Below are 25539 nucleotides of genomic sequence, written 5' to 3'. Positions count from 1 at the left end.
AGCAAGGGAAAGCAGCATGTCAACCGTAGGAGATGGAGAGGAAATTAGCACAGAGAGATGGTGTAGCATGTCAGAGGAGGGGAGAGAGGAAGATAAGGAGAGTAAATAATTGAGAGAAAGAGCCTGCAATGCCTGAGAACGGGTCTTGGCTCCGCACACGGCTGTGCAAGCACCGTGAATGCTGTTTATGAGTTACGCTCTGCCCTCTTCACATTTGCATTTGGTTTTATGCATTACAGATAACTCAGCGAGCCAAACCTTCCTGCCCCTTCTCCAAGATGAGCTCCCGAACATGCCAAGCTGAATCCTGACTGAGGAGAAGTAAACCAGAGCTGGCAACACCAATCTGAGCAAACACAGAGCCCTTGGGCTGACTCTTCAAAAGCAGGGGACATCGTCTGTCCCCGGGCTGGGCACCGGCTCCCTTCGCTCCCTGCAGCGCGCTCGGAGCCATGCACTGCTTCCCATGCCGGTGCTCGGGGGGCTCATGACCACACCAGGGAGCAGGGAGCATCCTTTGCTCACACACCCTCCAGGGCATGGCATTTTCCACTCGACAGGGCACTCTGTGCCCCGGAGGCAGCAGCAGGATGGCCGGAAGCCAAACAGTTATCAAGAGCCACGGCACGTCACTGTGCAGATGGAGGATGGGGAAAGCGAGACCAGCAGAGCCGTCACCAGTCCCACATGTGGTGGGAGCTGCCCTGGGCCAGCCACACCTGCAGGGATCCCTGTCCTCCCTGGGCTGGGACTGCCTGCAGAGCACTCCTGACAGTTCAGCCTTCCAGGGTGATGCGGCACAAGCGTATTTGGCTGCTGTTCAGTAATTACATTAAGCCAGTGCCGCTAAAGTCAGTCCCAAGCAGAGATAATGCTCTGGACGCATTCAACTGACTGGAAGAAGAAAGAGGAGGAAAAGCCATGCTGGCTTAGAGACAAGTCATATTTCTTATCAGCTTCCTGCCTGACGAGAAGGTGCTGCCCAGCCATCTGCCCCGACAGCGCGGGCACAGAGCAGCGCTGTGATCACGGCACAAAGGAGCCCTCTGTGCTCCCGCCAGCCTCCCTGCCAGTCCCCCTTTCTGACCCCTTTGATGCTGGATGTGGTTCCCTTTGATGCTCCAGTCCCTGCTCCTCTCACCAATCTGACATTGTTTGCCCCATCCTGTGCTGAGAGCAGGCAGGATTTTATGCTGGAATAGTGCAGACCCTTACGCTGGAATCCAAAGCATCCCAGGGTGTTTGGGGGTGGCTTTTTAGCATGCTGGAACTCTTAACCAGGCAGGATTAGCCCTGAGTACAAATATGAAGCTCTTTGGGCACCCATTGTTCACACTTACTCTCTGAGTCAGGTGGATGCCATCAGTGAAACAAAAGCAGGGAGAACAAACAGCACGAAAGCTTCTGCATGCCCAGGACAGGGATTTAGTGTGAAATTCAGGACAAAGAGCCCTGGAAATAACACTTCCATTAGCTGGCATATGGACTCCCTCTCTCAGCAACACATTCCTTCAGCTACCTGCCCCCAGAGCACCACATTTAGTGTAACAAGTGACGTTCCAGTGAAAGGGCACCTCCCAAGAGTTGTCCCATTCACCCTCCGAAATGATAAAGTGACACTGGAAACTCTCCCAGACCATTCCCGACTGTCCCAGTCACTGGGGAGGGAGAAGCCAAGTCCTTTCCCATGAGGCAGAACAGAGCCTCGATGCCCAGACACCCACCTAGGGGTGGCACCAGGGAAGGCACCAAGCCCAGGGGAGGAGAGCTCTGTGCCTGCAACTGCAGCCAAGGGAGGTAAAAATGCGTGAGCTGAAAGCAGAGCAAGAGAGATCAGAGGGAGGGGGCAAAAGTGTGAGCCCAAACCTGAGGAAGGAAGACTTCAGGAAATATATTCACCCTCGCACAGAGCTAATTAACACAGTGAGACTCTACATGCCACTGCTTACTCAAGCCAAGACAAAACAGAGGTTTTTAGGTGGTTGTTGCCTCCCTGGTTTGAACACATTCCCTGTGAACTGATGTAAGGGCACTTACCTGCAACCACTTTCCATGGAAGCAGCAAGAAAATAATTATTTTCTTAGCAGCCACCACTCTACTTACCCAAATATGGCACATAAACCCCCATTTTGTAACAATAAGCAGATAAAAGAAGAAAAAGAGAGGACAAGAAAACCAGCCTGAGAAGAGACAACAGATCAGGCAGCCCCTAGGAAACTGCTGGCTCCTGGCACAAGCAATGATTAATTCAAACCTGGATATAAAATAAGACTGCAGTAGCCCTCTGCTGCCTGTTATTGTCCCAGGATTATGGTAATTAAGCAATTTGTATTACCTGATACTGATAAGAAAAATAAAGCCCCGTTTCTGACACCATATCCCTGGATTTCACACAGTAGTCACTAATGCATTCTGTTACCTGGTGAACATAATATTCGAGATCATAAAGTGCTGCTACTTTTTCATCCAGCGTGGAGGCAGAACTGTTGAATTTGCTGATTAATTTAACCATAATTTCATAATCTGTTTCCATCTTCATGTTCAGCTTCTCAAACTCCTCCTTCAGCTGCTCTATGGGTCGGAACTTCTTCCTCACCTCTTCCTCTTGAGCCTTGAAAGCAGAAGGAGGAAACCAGATGTGAAGATAGGAGATAAAGACAGACAAGACAGACACAGAAAGAAATGCCAGCCCCAAATTCACAAGGGGAACCTTGGTGTCTGTGCCAATGGATTTAGTGCTGTGCACCAGAGATGCAGGGGCAGCACTAGAGGGTCCTTTTGAGAAGCCCAGGAACCCAGTTATCTGTGACACACCTGCAGTGCCAGTGAGCACTGGGGCTTTGTACAACACTTGTAGGTCTACCCACCATTTGTGCACCATTTGTACATCTATACACCATTTCTACAGCACTTCTACATCCCATGTCCTTCCAGCACAACGTGGGGCCCAGAGGCAGCATTGCTGTTCTCTGTTTGCCTGCAAGACCTGACTGGAAAAAGCCCTGAGCAACCTCCCTGATCCCACAGCTGACCCTGCCTGGAGCTGGAGGTGGGGCTGGAAAGCTCCAGAGGTCCCATCCAGCCTGACGTGCCCAGTGACTCCATTCCAGTGACATCAAGCAGATCTCCTCAGATGTGGATGAAGATGCTTTTGGCATCCCAAGCACAACAACTGCAGGATGACTTTATCTCTCAGGGAAAGGTGCATTCACTGTGGGGACAGAAGCTGTCAGAAAGGGAAACAGAAGGAGTGCTGATAAGCTGGGGGTTGCTGAAGTGCCAGGCCATGGGGCTTGGCCAGGGGACAGCCTGTCCTGAGCAGGGCTCATCTCCCTGGTAATAACAGCACCCCAAGGGCTGCCATGAACCAAGAGAGCTGACAAAAGGCATGTGGTGAGAAGGAAAAGGATCTGTCAGAGATCTAAGAGAGCCCCAGAGGCACAGGAGCACTGGTGGCACTGGGACAGGCAGGGACAGAGCCTGGTGCTGCAGGGGATGGAGGAAGCAGAGAGGCCAGGCTGGAGCTGAGCTTCCCCAAGAGCAGGAGAAAGCTAGAAAGACCCTTTTGAAAGGGATTTGTCCCAAACACAAATACCAAACCATGTTTGTACCCAGGAGTGACCCCTAACTGGAGGGTTTCCACTCCCCTGCAAGCACTGCCTGCTCCTCACACAGCAACAGAAGCCAAGGGCTGGAGCCAGCAGGGGATAAACAAGTGAGCAATGGAAGTGAAAGCTGTGCCAGTCCAATGACTGCTGGCCAGCTTAGCACAGGTACCACACACAGTGCCACCCCCACCCCAACCACTCCAAACTGCCTTCGCCGCAGCGCACACGGGCAGTGCTCCGTGTAACTCCATTTCCTCTGACACAGATCCTTCAAGGATGAATTTCCTCCCTGCAGGAGTGACTGTAAATGGAATACTTTAGGTCCATTAGATGTAGCTGCTTTTAGCCCAGTTGATGGGACAAAAGCTATTCTAACAGGGGGTTTAAAATATGGCTTATTTTCACGTAATAGAGTATCGCTAATTTTTGCATTTCAATGATCCTCATTTCCAGCAACCATGAAATAATCCTAGAGCAAATGAAATACTGCCCTGCTGCCACATAAGGGGAAAAAAGCCTTTCTCTGACTTCAAGGCTTCACAGCTTTGAATTCTACTTCAGTTTTCCTTCAACTGAGCCAATGCCAAGGCAGCAGGAGGAGCGAAGGCCTAAGGAAATGCTGCTGAGGGGGAGAGGGTAAAGAGGCTGTGACCCACCTGATGAGTCACATATCATCCCACCAGTGGCTGGGGATAGTTCCAAGCCTGGAGAGGGCTGAAAGCAGCACTTCTCTTCTATTTTACTTTGGGCTGGAGCTTGTGTAAGGAAACTTCAGCCTGTGCTTCACCATGGCCACTTGGGTTTTGCTACCCAGGGCATGAGACTGGAAACGTAAAACAAGGAGAGTAGTAAAAGGGAAAGTAACTCCCTTTATGAATACTGTCACACTGCAATCTGATCCACGTTGGGGGTCTGCAGACATTTTTGTGAACCATGCAGCAGTTGAATAAAAAAATCAGATTGCCCAGAGAAGCTGTGGCTGCCCCTGGATCCCTGGAAGTGTCCAAGGCCAGGCTGGACAGGGCTTGGAGCAACCTGGGCTGGTGGAAGGTGTCCCTGCCCATGGCAGGGGGTTGGAAAGAGATGATCTTTAAGGTGTCTTCCAACCCAAACCATTCACAGAATCACAGAATCATACAGAAAAGCCAGGGAACAATATCATTAACAGGTATTTTAGGTTCATAATCACCAGATTAGTTTGCCCAGTATTCTCCCAAGCAATCACTTTAACCATCATATTTCTGCAACGTGTAACACAGGGTGTGTTCACATCCTGCACTGTGCATTGCTTTACAAACAGGGAACTCTCTCCTTACCTTCCTTTCTGCCTTCTCACTTTCCTTCATTTTCACCAAGGCCTTTTTGAGCTCCTGGGACGTGAATGAATTTGCATCGACATCCACCTTGCCCAGTCTTGCAGAAGAAACAAAACAAACCAGAACATGTTTTGAGTAAACAACTGCATCTATACTACTTTCACTGTGGCATACTAGCAGTGGCTAGGGGCAGGAGAAAAGGGATTAAAAAACCACCACACTCAAGAAAAGATTAGTCTGAGTGCTGTATTCTATGAGTGGTTTGCACCCACCTCACCCTGGCAATCAAGAAAGGCTCTGTAATCAAACCCTCCGACCCAAATTCTAAAGTGCTAACACAATGAAAATAGATGATTAATTTATGCCTCAGAATTTCACGTTGTAATACAGAAAGCACCCCTGGGCCACTAAATCATTGTTAAGGACTCGCAAGCTTTAACCTGGAGATTTCAGCTGAAGTTCTGATGAGCATCATCAGTCAGGGCAAGGGCAGATCCACACAGAAACTACACAGAAATGCTAAAAACCCTGTTGTGCTGCTCTTTATGCCTTTCTCATTGGCTCAAGGAGGGTTTATCTGGGCCACAATCACTCTTGCATGGAAGAAAAGGAGACCCAGCTGCTGAAGTCATCATGAAGATAAAGAGCATCTCCATACCCTGAGCAGGAGTCACTGGGAGAGCGAGGAAAGAAGTGGGAAATCCCACACACTTCAGGAAAGAGATTCCCCATGGAAACTAAACCTGTCTGTGTTAGGAGGTGCCAAGGGGAAAATCAGCACCAGTGAAACGTTTAGAACACGTTTAAAGACATGGAAGGCAGTGTGATCCCTGGAGACCATGGCAGGGAGCCTGCTCGGCTCCCAGCTGGAACAGGGCACCTGGCTCAGGTCACACAGCCCCTCACACCTGTGCCCAGGGGTTGAGCTCAGAAAGCAGCTTCAGACCAGTTGCTGCAGATATTACAAAGGACTAAATCTCATTCAAAGAAGCCACGTTGCCAATTTAGTTTCGGTGTCGTGGCACGAGAAGCCATGAAGGTGCCTCTGAATGTGCACTCAGGGCACTTCCACTGCCATCCCAAAAGGATCACAAAGGACAGGGCTCCCTTTTGAGCACTGCTGAACTCTTGAATCAGCAATTAAATCTCAGGAAGAGACAGTAATTGGGTGCACCAGGGAACCTGGCCTCTAATAAAAGGCATGAATCCCGCAGCCCACCCACCCCGCTGCACCTCTGTACCTCTTTCTTCTTCTCTCTTCTCTCGTGTCACTTCTCCCATTTTCACTGTCTGGGAGCTTGGCTTCTCTCTCTCCTGTCTGCAGGTTCAGCCTCACGTGTGATCCTGCAGGAACAGCCTGACCTGCAAACAGAGGTGGGGTTATCTCAGAGCACCTGCACTGTCCCAGCTTTGTGAGGAACCGGGAGCTGAAGGCACACACTCCTCTCCCAGAGAAGGGGAGGAAAGCCTCATCCTGCACCAGGAGCAGGATATCCACCACCAACTGCCCTCCCCTCCAGCAGCACCTCCGAACCACAGGTGCTGCTTTGCCCTCCCAGATATGCCCCCTGAGCCACCAAACTTCTCCCTGTGCTGCCAGGCTGGCTCCAATCCACAGCAGAGGTGGAACCCTGAGCCCAGCAGAGAATCAGCTCCCTCCTCCCGCCCAGGCCAGTTCCTGGGAGAGCACTAAAACTCCACATCAGGAGTGGATTTGGAGACCATATGGAGAAAGGGGAATTGGTTGCTGATTGGGGCATAAAATGCAGCTGCCAAAGGGAAATCAAGGCATCCTGCAGAGTCCAGCCAGGTACACTGAACATCAAGGCTGGGCTGGGCTGGAAATACTGTATTAAAAGGAATATATGATCACTACTATCTGCCAAGGAAAAAACACAGAATACATTAAGCTTTGGGTTTAAACACAGAAAAGATAGGGAATTCAGAGTGTTTTGCCTTGGTCACAGTTCACCACAAACACATCTTGGTGGCCAGCCCAGCACTGGGGTGGAGAGGAGGCAATATTTCATTTCTTCTTGATGGTGCTGCTTCTTTTGATGCAAGAAATCTGCTTGTTCAAGGGAGTGAGGCTGCAGCTGAATGACTGCAGAGATCTCAGCTGTCACAGGTGGACAGACAGACACACAGCTGCTCACCTTCCTCCCTCTTGATGAGGAGTCCCTATTCAGCCTTTCCTTTATCTCTTACCTAAAAAGACACCTCAGATAACACAACACAGCGTGCAGGAGACAGGGAGCATCTCCCACCAAAGGCAAGGGTAATTATTTTGTACAATAAATACATGTACTCAAAGACAAAAAGCTCTAGTCTCAGGAACGACTGGATTGATCCCTCCCTCTTCAAGACCAAAGAGACATTTCCCTGATCAAAGGACCTGGTGCTTCCTACACAAGACTGGGATGTTTGTCACAATTCAGACAAAAACATTTCAAAGCCCACAGCAGGTATAAATGCATTTAGAAAAACCAGGAAAATCCATTTTGGTGGATTTCCTACTAAAACAAGGTGCATTTCTGATAGCTCCTCTTTCTCTCCACCACATCCTGCCCATAAGAAGTTGCACTGGTTGGATATGCAAGGGGACAGATGTGATTATCTTCCCATCTTAAACTATGCCAGATATGCCTCCTCCACACCTGAAGTGCTTTCCACTTTTTTTGGACAGATCCAAACCTCCTCCTCTTCCTTTAACTTGTGATACACGGGAGCTTTAACCTATATCTACCTAGAGGAGCATCTTCCCACGCTGGAAAGGTGAGTTTTGCAGGAATGGAGGATGGAGGAGCTGTGCTCCTCACAGGTGGTGTAGCTGGGACACGCTGGTCAGAAAGGAGTCTGTAGGATCTCCATGGAAAGGACAGCACTGCATCTCCTCTCCCTGGTTTAGGAGACAGAGACAGGGCTCTGCCCACAAAGAAAACACAAAAAAGGATAACCTGGTCTGGTGAAGGGTGTCCCTGCCACGGAGGGTGGATTGAGATGAGCTTTAAGGTCCCTTCGAACCCCAACTGTTCTAGGACAAAATGTCATCGTGTGCTGATGCAACACAGGGATGCAGGAGGACATCTGCCTCCTCCGCAGACACAAACACTAAAGCCAGTGGCTTTGCTGGCCGTGTCCCCAGCGCTGGGACGGGTGGATGACAGCCCCGGCACTGGCTACAGCAGCTCTGGGCTGTCAGACACACAAAGGACATCCCGTGGAGCAGCGCAGCTCCCCCCGCACCCCGCACTGCAGCCCGCCCGCTGCCAGGGGACAGGGACCGGGGGAGGACGGACTTGGCTTGAACGGCCCATCCAAACGCAAAGCGGGCTCCAGAAGGGCCGGCTGGCTCCGGGGGATCGGCCCTTTCCTTTCTATTTTCAGCGAGCGGTAAAGAAAACAAACCACGACCCCCCCGCCGCACACGAGCTCTCAAACCCAGCGCAGCCAAACTAAGGAGGCAGCGCCGCAAACCTTCCCTGCCTCTGCTTCTGCACGGTAAACGGGATTTGACCAGGACCATCCAAACCCCAGAGCAAAACTCCCTGCCTTGAGGTGTTTAAGCAGCCACCGGGATTTCTCCTCGCTCTGCACAGCAACCCAGGTTCATGCCACAGCAGGACAAACATGCTGCTTTAATAAATAAACCATGAAAACCATCTCTGTTTTCAACAAAGAGATTGACATTGTCACTTAAAAATATTCCAGCTGCTCAAGACGGGTCTCCAGTCTTATTTAGTTTGGGGTATTTTGAAGTATTATTCATAAAGTGTGTTTGAGGGTGGGTTGACTTGAATAATGTGATTAAAATTGCTGATTTAAACGACTAAGCTGGAAATCCTGAATTTTAATCATGTTTCAATATGTAGCTTCTAGACATTTCCCTTAAAAATAGTTGATTCTCTTTGATTCCTGTAATTTGATACTATTCAACAACTGGGAGCACGCTCTGGAGCAATACATATGTAAGCAATTACACAGCTTCACATGCTGCTAAAACAGAATTGTACCCTTATTAGCTTTTCCCCGAGAGAAATTAATTTTTTACTTATTGTTTGCATTAAGTTGCATTTGGGAAATGAAACTCAATTAAAAAAAAAACATAAAAACATGTTTATATTTAAGCCATTTGGTGACATTTTTTCTCCTTGGCACCTTAGACAAATCAAAGGTGTGTATCCACAGGTAGGCATTGCATATACGTGTTACTGGATGGTCTCACTGCCCAGACAGCTGCTACATCTCCTCATAAAGGGAAAGAGGAGTTTCCATTCTAATTAATTTCCCACCTCTGAATCGACTATCCAGTGAGTAGAAACAGCTGTGAAATCCGCTCTGTGAACCTGCTGAAAGGGCTGCAGCTGTGCAGGAGGCAGCAAACCCCTGCCCCCACAACCTGATTGTGCTCCTTACCACTCAAAAAATACCCCACACATGGAAATGTTTAAACCACAGTTAAAATGGTTTGAATCAGAGAATCCAGAATGGTTTGGGTTGGAAGGGACTTGAAAGCTCATCCCAATCCATCTCCTGCCATGGGCAGGGACACCTTCCACCAGCCCAGGGTGCTCCAAGCCCCGTCCAACCTGGCCTTGGACACTTCCAGGGATCCAGGGGCAGCCACAGCTTCTCTGGGCAACCTGTGCCAGGGCCTCCCCACCCTCACAGGGATGGATTTTTCCTAATATCTAATTTAAACCTACTCTCAGTTTGAACACATGTTCCTGCACCTCCTTGGGTTGATGGAACTCAGAGAGAGAGCCCCAGGGTTTGAGCAGCTCACCCAGTGTCCCTGACAGGGACGTGCCACCCACCTGCCACTCAATCACTCAGCTGCCTCACAACAGAAAAGATAAATGTCCAACAGGTAAAGCATTTCCAGAGGATAAAAAACCCCTTGTCACTGCAGGAATGACAAGGTCTTTATTGGGAATAGATGACAAAGCAAAACAACACTGTTTATTTTCCAGGCAGGAGACACTGATCCTGTGGCAACACACTGCAGGAATGGTGTTATTCCTGTTCTCCATTTAATCCCTTTAGCAGCTGCAGAAGCACCAGGATAGGCTTTGCTCTTCCCACAAACCATCCCTACACCTGGGTGCAGCCTCTGCAGCCCAAAGCTCCCGGTCTCCTGGAGATCCTTCCTCGCCTTGGCACTCCATTTGTTGGGATGTGCTCTGTCCCGAAAGTTGCTTAAAGTGACGCCGAGGAAGACTTTAATTTATAGCCCCATTCTTTTAATCTTGGTCAGCCAGATTTTTTCAGACATCTGTTTATATCTCCTTGTAATATATTGGCTGGAGCAGCAGCAGCGGGGCCGGCTCTCAGGCAGTAGCTCCCTCGCAGGGGTTCTGCTGACATTTATAAACCGAAGCGGTTCCTTTCGTGTGCTTTATGTTATCAGCTAAACCTGTCGACTTAAATTATTGCCTTGTAACCAAATCACAGCTATCTGTTACTCTGCTCTGTGTACGCTTCCCAAGCCCTGTGCCTATATCAAGCTTTGCAGAGGCTGAAAACAAGATGATAAATAAATAAATGAATGGAAAACAGACTCCCAACTGAGGCAGGAGCAGGTGCATTATAAAGGTAAGTAAAGGCACAGGGGTGCTGTGTGGAATATGCAACAGGCAGGGATGTCCAAGGAACTCCATTCCTCTTTTTCTAGATCAACCAAAGGACCAACTGTTTCCTCTCAAAGGGAGAAAGGGTTCATCCTGCCCGGCTCCTTTCCAGCACAATGGACTCAATGATCCTTGTGGATCCCTTCCAACCTGGCAAATTCTGTGAGTATTCCATTTACTGCTGGCCACAGGTGGGTTTGAGTTTCAGCATGGGGACAAGGCTGAGCCCTGACACAGCACACAACAAGAGCATTAAACATGACCAGGTAAGCTGTACATCATACACAGACCTGCAAACCTCCCGCTGAGATTGTGCAGTAACTCACTACTCTCCTGGCCGTGGCTTCCCCATGCCCTCCCCAGCTCCTGGACCCCAGAGCTTTCAGCCATCGACTGGATGAAAGCAAGGGGAGCCCAAGAGGGACATGAAACTCCCCCCCTCCAGCACCACTCTGTCCCCTATGGCACAGGAATGTCCCCTGGGAAGGTTTCTGAAAGCAGAACAGAGGAGATCCAGCTCAGCAGATCCCTGCTTTGTCCCCAAGTGAACATTCTTGTTTGCCGTTGCAAAACAATTCAAAAATCTATTAAGGGTGTGAAAACAAACCTCAGTTATTGAGTCAGTAAGTGGCTCTGCAGCTCTCAGAAATCACCTCGGTATGTGAGCAAGCCTCAGATAACATCTACCTTCCTTTACTCTTTGTTCCCTCGAACAGGGAGTGAGGGGAAGGGACTTTCTTTCTCGAACAGGCAACAAAGGAATCTGGAATCAATATGTGAATGTTCCAGCAAAACACACCGGCAGTGCTGCAGTATTAAAATAATCGTACTGACAGAGCATCCACAATGAGTTATCTGATGGCACCTTCTCCTTTAATAAAATAATGATTAAAAAACACAAGGAGACAAATCCCAGGAAGCAGCAGAGCTCCCCACTGCTGCGTCACCAGCTCCAGGAGTGTCAGCAGTGAGTTGAGGCTGGGCCATCACGTGCTGGTCACACACAGGGGGACACTGCCCTGATGGCTGCTCTGGCCAGAGGATGGGATGTCCCACACCCTGGCACACTGGCAGCATGAAGATGTGGCCTGCTTCTCATGTAGAATGCCAGGCTCCAAGGAAAACAGAGGCAGCCCAAGTCCTGGGGGGCTCAGTGTGAGCTCTGACCCCACACTCTCCAGCTAGCACTGTTGAACAAGGAAGCAGCAAAGCCTCCCTCCTTTTTTTACCTTTCTTGTCTATAAAGGCAAGTCATACCACTCCCTGGATTGCTTGTTATTTCCAAACAGAACATTTTTACATACAAAAGGAAGGGAAGATCTGTAGCAGACACAGGTAAGGAAGAGATGGATTACTGATGGGAAGAGGAGGCCCAGAGCCTGAATCTCATTTATTTCTTTCTGCCCTTTTTCACTCAGCTAGAGCCTTTTGTATTAGTTCACTTTCTGGCACTCACTGCTCCTCCCAGTTAAGTGCCACTGGAAAAGGTCATTAATATGCTCTGTCACCTCTTCCTGATAGCCTTGGGAGAGGTTTCACTGCACCAGGCCTGAGAGCTTCCCCAGCAGCAGTCCCAGTATCCCTTGGCATTCCCAGCATTCCCCACACTACCGTGAGGAAGCTCAGACACCCATATCCACATTCCAGGTACAATTCCTGGCAGCGAAGCCACCCCGAAAGGGCTGATCCCATTCCAGTTTCTCATTTACCAAGAGAAAAGCAACTTACTGGTGCTTGCTGGGCTACTGCTCTCTTATGGCTGATGCCACTGGGTGGACTCAAGGTGCCAAGTGCTCCTCACAACCAGGATTCCAGGGAGACACTCACAATAATCCCTGGGAGAATTTCCTTGCACTCTAGGTTTTTTGCCTGCTGCAATAACCATGTCTTAAAGCACCATCCATCAGTCCTACAGCTCAAACACTTGCTTGTCTGAAAAGGGTTTCAGAGCCACTCTTTTGTCCCAGTGCTGAGGAATCTTCCCTGTACTTTGTTTCCCTCAGCAGACAGAATGAAAACGTTTTTAAAACGATGTCAGAATCAAATCCCTCCTGCTGCAATTCGATCCACAGACAGCGGAGAACAAAGCGCTGTGAGGAAGGGGCTTTCCCCTGAGAAACACCTGGTTGGAGATGCCAAAGCACCCCCTCAGTTTGGACACTGGGCTCGACAACACTCACAACTGCTACAGCAGAAACACACCAGGCAAAAAACCATCACCGGGAAGGAAAAGGAAGGGTTGCCCTGTTGTAGAATTGGCACAAAGATGTATTTTCACTTGCAAAGCAAACCTTTCTCCCCATCTCTGAGCCAGTGATGATACACAGCCCCTGAGCACAGCAGGAGGCATGTGCTCAGGGATTAGGTATGAGGAACTTGATTTCTTTTCTCTTCTGACAGTGGGCTCAAATCTGTGAACTGCAGCACTTTAGAGAGTTTAATCCCACATAGGTCCAAGAAGCTAAGAGAGAGCAAAGGTGTCCAGACACACTCTGGTGTTTCATCTCTCCAACCACACACCAGGCTGCACAGACACTGAAGTGACCTTTGTCCCACCATGTTCCCAGGTCAACATCCATGAGAAGCTTATTTACAAAAGCCAGCTTTAATTCCTCTCCAACTCACTACATTATTTATCCCCAAGCCTTTGTAGTGTTACTGCAACTTGTTCAATAGTTGTCATCGCTCAGGTGCATTTGTTACTCCAGAAAGCCCATCTGGGCTGCATTCAGAGAGGATCAGTGCAGGATGCAGGCAGAGAAGGACGAAGGAGGTGACCAGGAGAATTGAGAACCTGACAAAAGGAACTGAGGATGATACCCATCCTGCTGAATTTTGGGCATTTAATAACTTTTGAGCCAGGCACTACTGGTTCCTTTACTGTGATGGAGATTAGCACCTCCAGAACACCATCAACCGCTACGTCTCCCACATCTGTCACTCCCAGAGAGCTCCTCCTCCTCCCTCCAGGGACTGGTGACACGGCCACCAAAGAACCTGGCAATGTGGAGGCATGGAAAGGACACAACGGCTCTCTAAGGAAGGATAATCCATCAGGACCAACACCAGTGTGAGAATCAGGAGGTCTCAGCCAGCCATGGTTAATCTGTGGTTGGAAACGAGGAGCTGAAGTGCAACTGAAAGGCAGCAAAGGTCAGTAAAAGGAACTGCTGTCAAGGGGAAGGATGGGAAGTCCAAGAAGGGGTCTTCATGACCATGTCTGAGTGACCTCTGTTCCTGTCCTCAGCTTCTGAGACCGTAACTCAGTCCAGGCTGAAACTCAAAGATAAGACGTGCCAAAACCACTCCCTCCTCCCAGCTCCAGCTCACACTGGGAGCGTTTCAGGACATGCTGTACTGCTGGCAGGGTGTGCAGCTCACTGACTTGGATCCCATCTCTACCCTATGCCTGTCAGCTGGCTCTTCTCACACCAGTCCCATCCTGGCAACAACACCTCCCCGAGCCCAGAGCACCCCCCAGAGCCAAGGGCACGCAGGTCTGCAGACAGCTGGCCAACACTGCCCTGCTTCAACCCTGGAAGGTGCCTGATCCGACCCGCCTGGCTGTGACACCAGCAGGATGTGCTGGAGGAACCAGTCTGCCAGCCACGCTGCCAAGGCTGAGTGAGAACAAATTTGGATAATAAAAGCTGGAATAAGAAGATGCCTTGGAGAATGCGTTGGTATAGTGCTTTCCAAAGCTCCAGCTGAAAGCCTCGTTGCTACAGCTAAGGCAGTCGAGAGGGACATTAGCCTAATTTCTGTCAAGAGAACTTGTCAACACTGCAGTATTTAAGACAGACGCTGAGGACTTGTTTTATCTCACAGATAGATCACTGAGAAAGAAAGTAGCTGTGCCACATTTGGTTCATGGGAAAATAAATTGACATTCTCCCTGGGCCTAATTGGGGGATGCTGTTTTATAACACCACGTGTTTGAGCAGCCTCACATTTCATCACCACGCAGCTGAGATCGGTCCCAAATCCACTGCAGGCTTGGACACAGCAACACACAGGGAGGGCCTTCAGATGGGTACCCAGGGACACAGAGCTGGTCATTTCCCAGCCACAGAGAGTGGGTAAAACACTTGGTCTGGGTCAGGTCCTTCTACTGATGGTGCTCACCAGCTGAACCACAACCAGTGGACTGCGGTTTCAGCACCAGGAATAGGAGAGAATTGGCTTTGCCTCCTCAGGAGCACAAGCAGGAGACTGAATTTGAACTTGCCTGGCCTGATTTTAGAGATGCTCTATGGATGAGTCAGTAGAAGGCAAAGAAGATAGAGGTTGTACCCTGCTGCTTTAGGAAAAAAGCATTCACATGCTCCTGCTCCCATCATACCCCACTGTAAGGAATTCAAACATTCCCAGGAGCCTGGGTGCATTAATGCTGGTCAGGCTTCACACTTCCCATGTGCCAGGCTTGGAGCTGTGTTTGCAACACATCCAAGATTACCCGAGATTATCAAGTGCCGTGGCACAAAGGCTTGTCCGAGTCTTGCAGCTTCCTCACTGAGAAGTTGAAAATGCCATTTTATTTGCAGTTGTTAGAGGGAAATAACAGCCATGTAACCTTGTGCCAGCCTTGGAACAGAAATGAACTGGCAGAGGGAGCCTGAGGGAGCACGACCCTGAGCTGCAGACCTGAGGGCAGGAGGGTGGCTCTGCTCTGCTACGGATTCTGCACTTGCACAAGAACTAAATCATTACAACAGCCAGAAATGTCCCTCGGGAAGGAAATCCTCTCAGAGATAAATCAATAACTCAGTGTAATTTTAGCATGCAGCCAGGAGAATTTACATTGCCAGGAAGGCTGAGAGCTCTGCCACGGAGACAGAGCCACAGCATCATCAAACAGCCCTGCAGCAGCCCCTGCTCAAGAGCTTGGGCTCCAGGTATTCCCTGCAAAGGCAGGAGTCTGGGCTCTGCCATTCCAGGACCCCTATGGATGCAAACTGGAGTGACAGCAGCAGGGATGTGGTCCAGCAAAACTCCCTTGGGCCAAAACCACCTTTCCCTTTCCCCTCTGCAGCAGGGAGGCTGCTCTCTGCAGTGCCGGCAAACACTCCAGATCTCACAGGGTGAGACACATGCAAATACAGAGCACAGCTAAACCAGGCAGGGGGGCAGAGGGGAGTGCTCCAGCCACAGCCCGCACCCCCAGACAGGGCTACAGGGGTCCCACCAGCCAAACCACCCGCAAAACAGGGTGTGACAGGGATGTGCTGCAACCCACAGTGATTAACGAGACTGCCACTTACGTAATTGCATTAATGCAAAGTACACTCGGAGCAATAAGTTCAAGGGAACTAATGACACTTACAGCACAGTTCAACACAGCAGTAACTCCAGCAAAAAGGGGAAAAAAATAAGGCCCCTAATTATTCAGTAGCTCTTCTCCCAGATTCTCAGGGTCAGCTTGGAGGAGAAGGTGGCCTGAATTATATTTTCGTTTCCAGAACATCAACAGAATTGCTAACTAAGTTCCAGCGGCAAGGTCACAGCCCGCCCATAGTTATGCGTGTCATCCCTCCCCGGCTGCCGGACCAAGGAGAGCCGGGAATGCCGCGTCCTCTGCCCGCAGCTGTAACACCCCCGTGCTCTGCTCCCCCCAGGGACACGGCACCGGCACCTCTGCCAGCTGTTTGCTCGGCTCCCCAGCAACAACCAGTTCCTTACGGGCCAAACCTGCCCTGCACCAAGGCTTGTCCAGGATCCCACTGAAGATAAGCCCAACCAGCACCGCTCCAGTCCAGCCAGCAGCGACTGCTGTGCCCCCAGAGCACCCCCAGACTGCCCGTGGGTACAGCCAAAGCCCTGGCACGGTGGGGCTGGGAACAGCCTGACCACAGGCAGGGCAAGCACCAACACATCCATTCCTGCCCAGAGAGCCCCAGAGGGGGACAGTTCCCTGCTTCACATGCAAACCCTTCCTGCACAGAAAACTTCTGCCCTTTCTTCTCGGTGTTTTCAGGACATGCCTAAAACACACACCTGCACGGGGCCCCTGTCCTTAGCACTGGATGTTCTCTCCCTGCTGCAGGCCAGCTGGAGTCATGGAAGCACTTTGGAGCACCTGTGCTGGCCACAGCAGTGCCACTCACACCCCCTTTGGTGCTAACAAAGCCACACAGGTGTGCCCATGTCCCCGCAGTGCTGCTGTGCTCCATCTCTGGAACTCCAACTTCACAGCAGCTACAGGTGTAGTCTGTGTTTCCATATTATTTCATCAAGACCTGAACTTTTACAAGGGCATGAGGTCACAGGATAAGGGAATGCACATTGGCAGAGGGCACGGATAGATGGGATATTGGGAAGGAATTCTTTCCTGTGAGGGTGGGGAGGCCCTGGCACAGGTTGCCCAGAGAAGCTGTGGCTGCCCCTGGATCCCTGGAAGTGTCCAAGGCCAGGTTGGACGGGGCTTGGAGCAACCTGGGCTGGTGGAAGGTGTCCCTGCCCATGGCAGGGGGTGGCACTGGATGATCTTTAAGGTCCCTTCCAACACAAACCATTTTGTGATCCAATGACTTTGCACCTCTGAAATGCCAAGATCTGCCAGCAGAGCTGACCCAAAGAGCTGCAGGTACGTTGTGACCATCCCACACAAAACCAGGACAACCAGTTATGCTCCTCTGATGCAGAACATGAAGCTGGATGAAAAGCCAGGGCAGAACAACTCTGCAAAGACAACACAGAAGAGGAGCCCTCATAAGACTTCTGTGTCTAAAACCAAAACCAAAACGAAATGAATGGTCACAAGTCCAGTGTCTCAGGATTGCACTCCCAGCTCTCCTGGCAGCTTCCAAGCCCAGCAGCAGCATCCAGCAAGAGGCAACATGCAAAAAGCCAACTCAGTCATGATTAGAAAGACACATATAAAGCTATCCATCACATAGCAATCTGTGTGCACCCAAATGTCCTGCAACACAATTAGAAATCAATAGCAAGACGCAGAAACCCTCAACCACCCAGTAAAATATAAAGAACACTTGTAATATTGATTTTAAAAGCACCGCGGAGGAGACAGTTGTGAGGGAGCCTGAGAAAGCAAAGCAAAATGCCTGAATTGAAGCATTTTTTTTTTCCCAAAAAAAGACATTAATAATGGATTTTCAATGCAAGAAGAAAAACTGAAACCCACACCAGATTCTCCTGGTAATAACAGCTTTCTGCAAAGCCCAGCTATTAATGTAACAGGGACGTCCATCAATCAAGCACACAGAAAGTACTTTGAGAGCTAAAAAAGGAGCAAGCAAACATCTGCTTTTGGCAACTTAAATTTTGCCCTTAAGCACAAGGAACATAATAAATTACCAGAAGGTTGGGCTTGAACTCGTATTCCTCCACGCAGGAGAGCTGAGGATGGGGGTAAAGGTGCACAGCCACAACGCTGCTGTGATTTGTCCTGACAAAAATCAGGGCCCAGTTTCACTTCAGGACTTGATCCTGTGTCATTCTCAGCAGCAATCAGGCAGTGGGGTCCCAGCAGCTAACCAGTGGTGACAGCCACAGCAAGGTGATGCTGAACTGCTCTTTGAGCTCACACCTCAGCAACCCCCTGGCTGTAGTCAAGGAAGCTCCTGTGAACCCTTCGCCACCTCCAACCATCCTCAGCCCATCCAGGACAGTCCAGACACTGGACCAGTCCCAGGGTGGGTGACAAGACGTGCCAGCTGGCTCTGAGATGCCCATCACACCCCTCCTCCCTTCCTGCTGCCTGTGGGGGCTGTGGTGGTTGTGGCAGGTCCTCAGCGCCCCAGAGCTCTCATCAACCAACAAGTCACACTTCGGGTCCATCCCAGATGAGCCCTGACTGGGGTGCCAGCAGCAAACCTGAGAAAAGCTGGATTTACACCAAAAAAACAGCTGTAAAAGAAAGTAACTGGGGTGTCCCTACACCTCCAGTGTTTCCTCTTTTCAAACACAGTAGGTCAAAGTGAGTGCTGGAGATAATGAACAAAATTTACTGATTCAAGCAGAAGAAGCTGCAGGCATGGCTGCAACTAAGCGTTAATAAATTCTGAAGGGTGGCACTATAAAATGGCATTATGGAAGGCTGTATTTATTCTCTCCCCATGCTTTCAGTATCCAAGGTGCTGTGTTACACTTAATAACAGTTTTCTTCCCAACTGCCAGTGTTGCAAACCCTGACAAGCTGATGGCTGGGGCCAACCCTCTCCCCAGACACACACACCTCCACCCAGGACACAGCTTTGGTGGCATGAAGAGGGATAAATGATTAAAGCAGTGCTGTCCCCTCTGTGCTGGCTCACAGGGCTCCCTGCCATGCAGCAGGGGGAGGTTTCTGCCTGCTCCACAAGGGAAGCGATGCAGACAAGGAGCAGCTGTTGCAGGAAGGTACCTGCAGGCCCAGTGACATTTGGGAGCAGAAACACACTGAGAAGGGCCAGGCATCACTGCTGCACAGTCCCCAGGAGCAGCATGGCCTGTGCCAGTACAGCAGCCCCACCAGCAGCTCCTGCCCGGTGTCACAGCAAGCTCTGTGCAAAGCGTTGTGAAGTCCTCATGGAGGACCACGGAGAACCAGAGGTGCTCAGGGAGGACCTTGGAGAACCAGAGGTGCTCAGGGAGGACCTTGGAGAACCAGCAGTCCTCTGGTTCCTTGTGCCAGAACTGCAGGAAACATCCCCATGCAGTGTTCCCAGCTCTGCTACCACTGCAAGGTGCACTTCCGTGACTCCTTATCCAGCTTTCAGGCCATGGATACAATCTTTCTTGAGTGTGGTTTTCATGTGAGCTTCTTATTCTACCTGCTGGTGTAGTACTCCCAAACCTGCTAGAAAATCACTTAGGATAAAGGATAAAGGTTCTATCATCCCATCCCTGTCTCCATCACCTGCACTGCAGAGGACACAAAAGAAAACATGTGAACCATCTCTAATATTCTTCGGAATAAAAAAAAAAAAGGCTTCAAGAACCCCCCAGTTTATAAAGTAGAGCAGAGAGCAAACAGTACAAACAACCGGTGCAGGGAGTTTGACCTGATCTGAGGACACTCGTGGTGGATGGAGGACAGAGGGTACATCTCCTCCTCACACAGTGTGGTCTGGAGGAGCCTCAGGAATCTCTTGCTTCCCAGTTGGGTTTCCCCATGGGGCAGCTACAAGCTCTCCTCAGCAGTCTTGCCCTGCTCCTCCTTCAGGACAAGCCCATTCCACTTCAGGATGCAATCCAAAGGTTCAGGGAGCATCTGAAGAGACCAAAGTGGGTGGAAAGATGATAAAACAGGAGTCAAGTGAAAAGCCCCTTGGCTTATCTTCCAGGAAAGGCCCTGGCTCCAGCCCTCCAGACCCACAGGCCCCAGCAGACGGGCTCAGGCATTACTCTCTACTGCCTCTCTTCAAAGAAGACTCTTCCCATGTTTGCTCCATTGGGATTGCAGTTGTGTGAGCAGGGAGAACAGTCAGCTGCACCACCAGGGTTTGCAGTTGTGTGAGCAGGGAGAACAGTCAGCTGCACCACCAGGGTTTGCAGTTGTGTGAGCAGGGAGAACAGTCAGCTGCACCACCAGGGTTTGCAGTTGTGTGAGCAGGGAGAACAGTCAGCTGCACCACCAGGGTTTGCAGTTGTGTGAGCAGGGAGAACAGTCAGCTGCACCACCAGGGTTTGCAGCTCTCTGTGAAGCTCACCAAAAGAGGCACTGTTGGACAGTGGCCGAACAGCTGAGGTTGGAAACACCTCTGGGATCATCCATCCAACCCCTGCTCAAGAAGTGTCACCTCCAGCAGGTGCCCAGGACTGTGTCCAGCTGGAATGTCTCCTGGGATGGAGACTCTACCACCTCTGTGGCAGAGCTGACCAGCCCCAGTGATCAATCATCCTGCAGTAAACCAGACCTTCCTGTGTTTAAACAATGTTTTGCTGTGGAGGAGCCTGGCAAGGGCAGCACAGCCACTCCTCCAGCTTCACATCAGTCAGTCTATAAATACCTTCCTCACACCTGTAAAACCTGTCACCATGTGCCAGGGATAACAATTTTTTGTGTACTATCTGCTGCAGAACAGGGAGATAACTGTAATTAGTAGCACCCTGGTTAGCAGGTGAAATGATAGTGCAATTAATGAAGATGAGGTAGGCTTTGTTTCCAACAAGAAGAGCAGCAGATTCTATCAAAATGTAAATGCAGCTTAAAATACAGACTCAGTGAGCACTTAAAGGTGCTTTTAGAAACACCAGCAGCCCAAAACAGAGAGATTTTGCTTGGGCTGAATGACAAATCCTAAAAATAGACCATGGTCTGGGGCTAACATGCAAATTGTTGATTGGATCTATTTATTCACACCCTGCAGTGCTGGCAGAGACACACAGCTCCACGCTGCTCCTCTCACTTCGCAGGATCACAGGCACGTTCCTGTTACTGCCACTTGCAAGGACTTTGCAACCCTGGGAGCTCTGCAGCAGCAGAACAGCAGCAATTCCAAGTGACAGGCTGCACACATTAATTCTGTATTCAGATAACATCCTGGTGCAAGTGAATGACCCAAGCAAAACTTCCTGCAGTCTTAAGGAGCAGGCAGAAAAATCAGGAGGGAGGAAAAAGAATGTCTGGACTGAAGAAAGATCTTTTGAATCAGGAGTGTTATCCCTCATTAGAATTTCCATCACCACCTTCCAAAATGTAAACACATAATAAAAAATTAAACGTGAATCTAGCGTGGAAGAGTTCTTGCAATAAATGGGAATTAGTTCTACAAAACATCAGGACAGACCCAAGGAGATTACATTTCTTTCCCAAGCTTTTGCTGGTTAAGCAGAGCTGGAAAACAGAGCCATATTTATTTTTTAACTCAGAAGCTTCCTCAGGATGCCAAAGGAAGCTGCTTCAGTAAAACAGAGCCATTTGTCTCAGTGTGTGCTCAAGTAAGAACAAATGCAAAACCAGCTTCTAGACCTCAAGAAACCTCAAATAGCTTTTTAATTTATGTTCCAAATTCCCTGCGGATTCTGAAATGAACAGAGGGCAGGGATCAGAGAAAGTGCCTTGCTCAATCAGGGAAATAGGATGGATATTCAGAGTTTTCCTCAGAGGAGCAGGGTGCTTTTACAGCAGAATGGAGCAGGCAGAGCACATGGCTCTGGAACAGTCTGTGGAAAAAGCAGACCTGTTGCTAGTGTGACCCCATGAATAAATATCTGGGAAAATAAACAAATTAAGGGGTATAAAAGGGGGAAAAAAAGCTGCAGTCCCATCTGAGCAAGAACACTAATTTGCAGGCATGAACTGTGAAGGACCAGGTGAAATATTCCTCAGAGGAGCCATTTGACTGCCTGAAAAACCCTCTGACTGTGTCCTCATCCCCCCAGAATCAGTTTTGGTGAGGTTTCGGTGAGCAGGGCCTGAGCCCAGGAGGAGACTGCAGGGAGGAACAGCCTGAGCAAGGCCAGGGAAATACTTCCTTCCTCATTATAAAAAAAGATAACCCTGCAAAACTGCCTTTTAGGGATGTGCACAATCCAGACTGAATGGCAAGGAAAAGGAAGGATTAGCTCCAGGTGTTTTTGTCACAACTGCCACACATATCCCAGGGACCAAAGCCAGCATGTGGCCTCATGTGTCCTGGGAAAAGGGCTCTGAAATGGTCACCCTGGTGACCTGCACGGTGCTGAACAGCACTTGTGCTCCAAGAAACACTCAGGCAGTCTGGACACAGAGCCAGTGATGCCAAAGGGATGGATGTGGGAGGAACTGGAAGGACAGTGCATCCCTCAGGGCTGGGGCACATCACCTGCCTCCACCTGCCAGCAAACAAGATCACACACAGGACAGTGGTCTGAAAACACAGTGTCTGCAGGAGATCTTGGGTCAGGGTTTAATTCATGAGATTAATGAATAAAATTGCAAATTTAGAAAAAGAATAACCTCTGCAGGAATGCCTGGCCCCCTGAGCTGCCATTCTCTCCCAGAACACGTGGACAGTCCGAGCTGCAGTAAAGCCAGCCAGGCTCTGGGAGCAGCACTGCTGCCCTGACATAGCCCAGGAAACCATTCCCAAACCAGGAGAAGAATTGCTCTTGGAGCTCTCTGCACAGCGTGCAGCAGCAGCTGGGGGTTCTCCTGATCTCCAGCCTCTGGATGGTGCTTTGCTGGGAATTCAGTGTCACAGGGGGGATGGAGGAGTGACCCACGGCTAAGAAAGAACGTGCTGCAATCCCTGGAATTCTTGTCCCACAACACAAGATCACACATTTGAAGTGTGAGGGAGTTGCTCTGATTATATCTGGTCAAACCTTCAGAACCATTTCAGTGACTCTGGAACCCAAGTCACACTTTTTGAAACCAGTTTCCCATAATAGCCAAGGAAAATGTTGGAGCCGAGGTCTTGGTAGGGCTTGGAGGCTCAGGAAGGAGGAGGGATGATAGACACTTTGGAAACTCAAGATAACCAAGGCTGGATGCACTCCCAAAACGTTTTCCAGGAGGCAAAACATTTTTCTTGCAAAGCACTGTTACAAGCTTGAAATAAATGTGCAGACTGTTAGATAAAGACAGAGATAAAAATAGGCCTGTTATTAAATACCTCTCCTTTAATGAGGTTCATCCTTCTAAACAGCCACACGAAGGTTATTAAAGTTATTGCAGCAAATACAGCATGCTTGCACATAAAAACCAGAGCAAGATATTCCTCATCACCCAGCACACATTTAAGCACCTCTCAGCAGCTCACACACTCACAGCATCCCCAGCTTGGCAGGAAGAAGATAAAAGAGAGGAATGAGAGATGTCTTCTCTGGGAAACAGTCTCTCTTCTTTCAAAGCACTTTCCCCCTCCAAACAATGTAAATTTAACCATGGGAATGATTCCCACTGCTTATGTCTACTGCTATTATGCCACCACCAGCTCGAGCATCATTAAAGCTAAATTTGAAATTACTTTGAAAGCCGCAGTTTAAATTCCTCCTGTTGCACTAAAACTGCCACTTGACTCTCAACACCTCATCCCCTGGTTATAACTGCTCCAGAACACCCTGCAGAGCCCAGAGCCACGCTCACCACTACCACGAGTCACGGCTTGGCTCCTGAAAACCCACCACCACCCCCTTGTTTTGGTGATGCCCCACATCCAAGCCATGGCTCTGTGTCAGAAAGGCTGCAAACTTCTCTCTGCTGCTCAGAGGCACAACCAGCTTTTGGCAGTATGTGCATCACTGCAGAAGACTTTCATCATCAGCTTGTTTCGGGAGACCAGTAACATCATGCCAGTAAGGGACAGGACTGACCCCAACACACCAAAAACGCACCCCAGCCCCATTCTGCTCCCAAACCTGAGCAATCCAAGCAGTAAATGAAGAGCTTTCTCACACTGACACTGGTGCTGCCAGGGAACCAGTGCTTCTGGAGATGACAGAGGACAAGTTTTACCTGCATTTGGAGGGGAAGAAAACTGGCTCCCAGTTCATTTCACAAATACTGAACCTGATACCCTCATGGATGTGCTGGAAAACAATGGCTGCAAAACCTCCCAGGTCAAGGAGATGCAAACAGAAAACACAGGGAGGGAACAACCCTGTGAGTTGGAGCAGCACCTGGCCATGCTGAAGTGTCCCACTGAGTGGCACCTTGCTGCCCATCCTGCTGCTGTGAGTGGTGCTGTGGTTGGGCTGGGCACAGCCACCAGCCCTTGTGATACTGCTTCATCAAAGCCTGCAGGTGAAGTGCACTGATACACAACAGTCCATCCCTGCCCAGCTCCCAGGCACGCTCACGTTCCAGGAGCTACACAGGTCTGAGGTCTCACAGATCTAAATTTGAACACAGCATCATATAATCACAGAATGGCCTGGTTTGGAAGGCACAGCTTAAAGACCATCCAGTGCCACCCCCTGCCATGGGCAGGGACACCTTCCACCAGCCCAGGCTGCTCCAAGCCCCGTCCAGCCTGGCCTGGGACACTCCCAGGGATCCAGGGGCAGCCACAGCTTCTCTGGGCAACCTGTGCCAGGGCCTGCCCACCCTCACAGGGGAGGATTCCTTCCCAATATCCCATCTAGCCCTGCCCTCTGGCAGAGTGAAGCCATTCCCCCTTGTCCTGGCACTCCAGGCCCTCTCCATCCATCCAGTCTCTCTCCATCGCTCTTGTAGCTCCCTTCAGGTACTGGAAGGCTGCAATTAGATCATCCCATAGCCTTTTTTTCTTCAGGCTGAACAATCCCAATTTTCCCAGCCATTCCATATACATATATAAAAAATATAAAACACATATAATGCATGTATTATATACATGTATAAAATATACTGCATTACACTATGCTACAAAATATACCATCAAAACTCCATGACTGCACTTATCAAATCAGAGAAGCAGAGGAGGTTTTATAAAGTGGGAGTCTTTGTTTTAATTTTAATGTGCATATTCAGTGACTGGCCTATAAATTCTGCTATTTGCTATATTTTCCCATTTCCCAGTGTGAATGACAATGGCTCTGCAGCTCTGAACTCTCCTGGGATGGGCCAGCTGTGTGCCTGAAGACTCGACTCACTAACACTTGTGATGTTTCCTGAGTGTTTCAGGGACACAGGTCTGAGGCTGTGACACCCCCAGCACCAGCCCTGGCTGGAATTCCAGGCTGGGCCAGCCCTTGGAACACGCTCGAGAGCAGCTTGACAGGGCCCAGCTGTGCATTCCCAGAGGGTGCCCTCCAGCCCTGGGGCGGCCTCACCTCAACATTGGGGCAGTTTGGGGGGACACAATGGAAGGGAGAGATTGAGCCATTGGAGAGTGTCCAAAGGAGGCCACGAGGATGGGAAGGGCCTGGATTTGAAGGCGTGTGAGGACACTGAGGGCACTTGGTGTGTTCAGCTGGAGAGGAGGAGACTGAGGGGAGACCTCCCTGCAGTTCCAACTGCCTGGGCAGGGGCAGAGGAGGGGCAGGACTGAGCTCTGCTCTGGGGGGAGCAGGGACAGCCCCCAGGGAATGGCTGGAGCTGTGTCAGGGCAGGCTCAGGGTGGATCTCAGCCAAAGGT

At 49.9% G+C, this 25539-nt stretch overlaps 1 protein-coding gene across 3 annotated transcripts in view; it reads right to left on the bottom strand.

Moving 5' to 3' along the window:
- The window catches only part of SIL1 (SIL1 nucleotide exchange factor), a 96284-nt gene that overhangs the window by 37522 nt on the left and 33223 nt on the right, over positions 1-25539 (bottom strand). For all 3 annotated transcript variants that reach the window (XM_027899975.1, XM_027899977.1, XM_027899976.1), the window contains exons 4-6: positions 6167-6287; positions 4926-5022; positions 2421-2612 (exon numbers count right to left, since the gene is read on the bottom strand). In XM_027899975.1, coding sequence (XP_027755776.1) covers positions 2421-2612; positions 4926-5022; positions 6167-6287 — 410 coding nt within the window. The remainder of the gene's footprint in view (positions 1-2420; positions 2613-4925; positions 5023-6166; positions 6288-25539) is intronic.

The sequence above is a fragment of the Empidonax traillii genome, unplaced genomic scaffold (genome assembly GCF_003031625.1).
Source record: "Empidonax traillii isolate 1590-97213 ecotype Southwest subspecies unplaced genomic scaffold, ASM303162v1 scaffold697:size334835, whole genome shotgun sequence".
NCBI lineage: Eukaryota > Metazoa > Chordata > Aves > Passeriformes > Tyrannidae > Empidonax > Empidonax traillii.
This window is presented reverse-complemented; position numbering and strand designations above follow the sequence as displayed.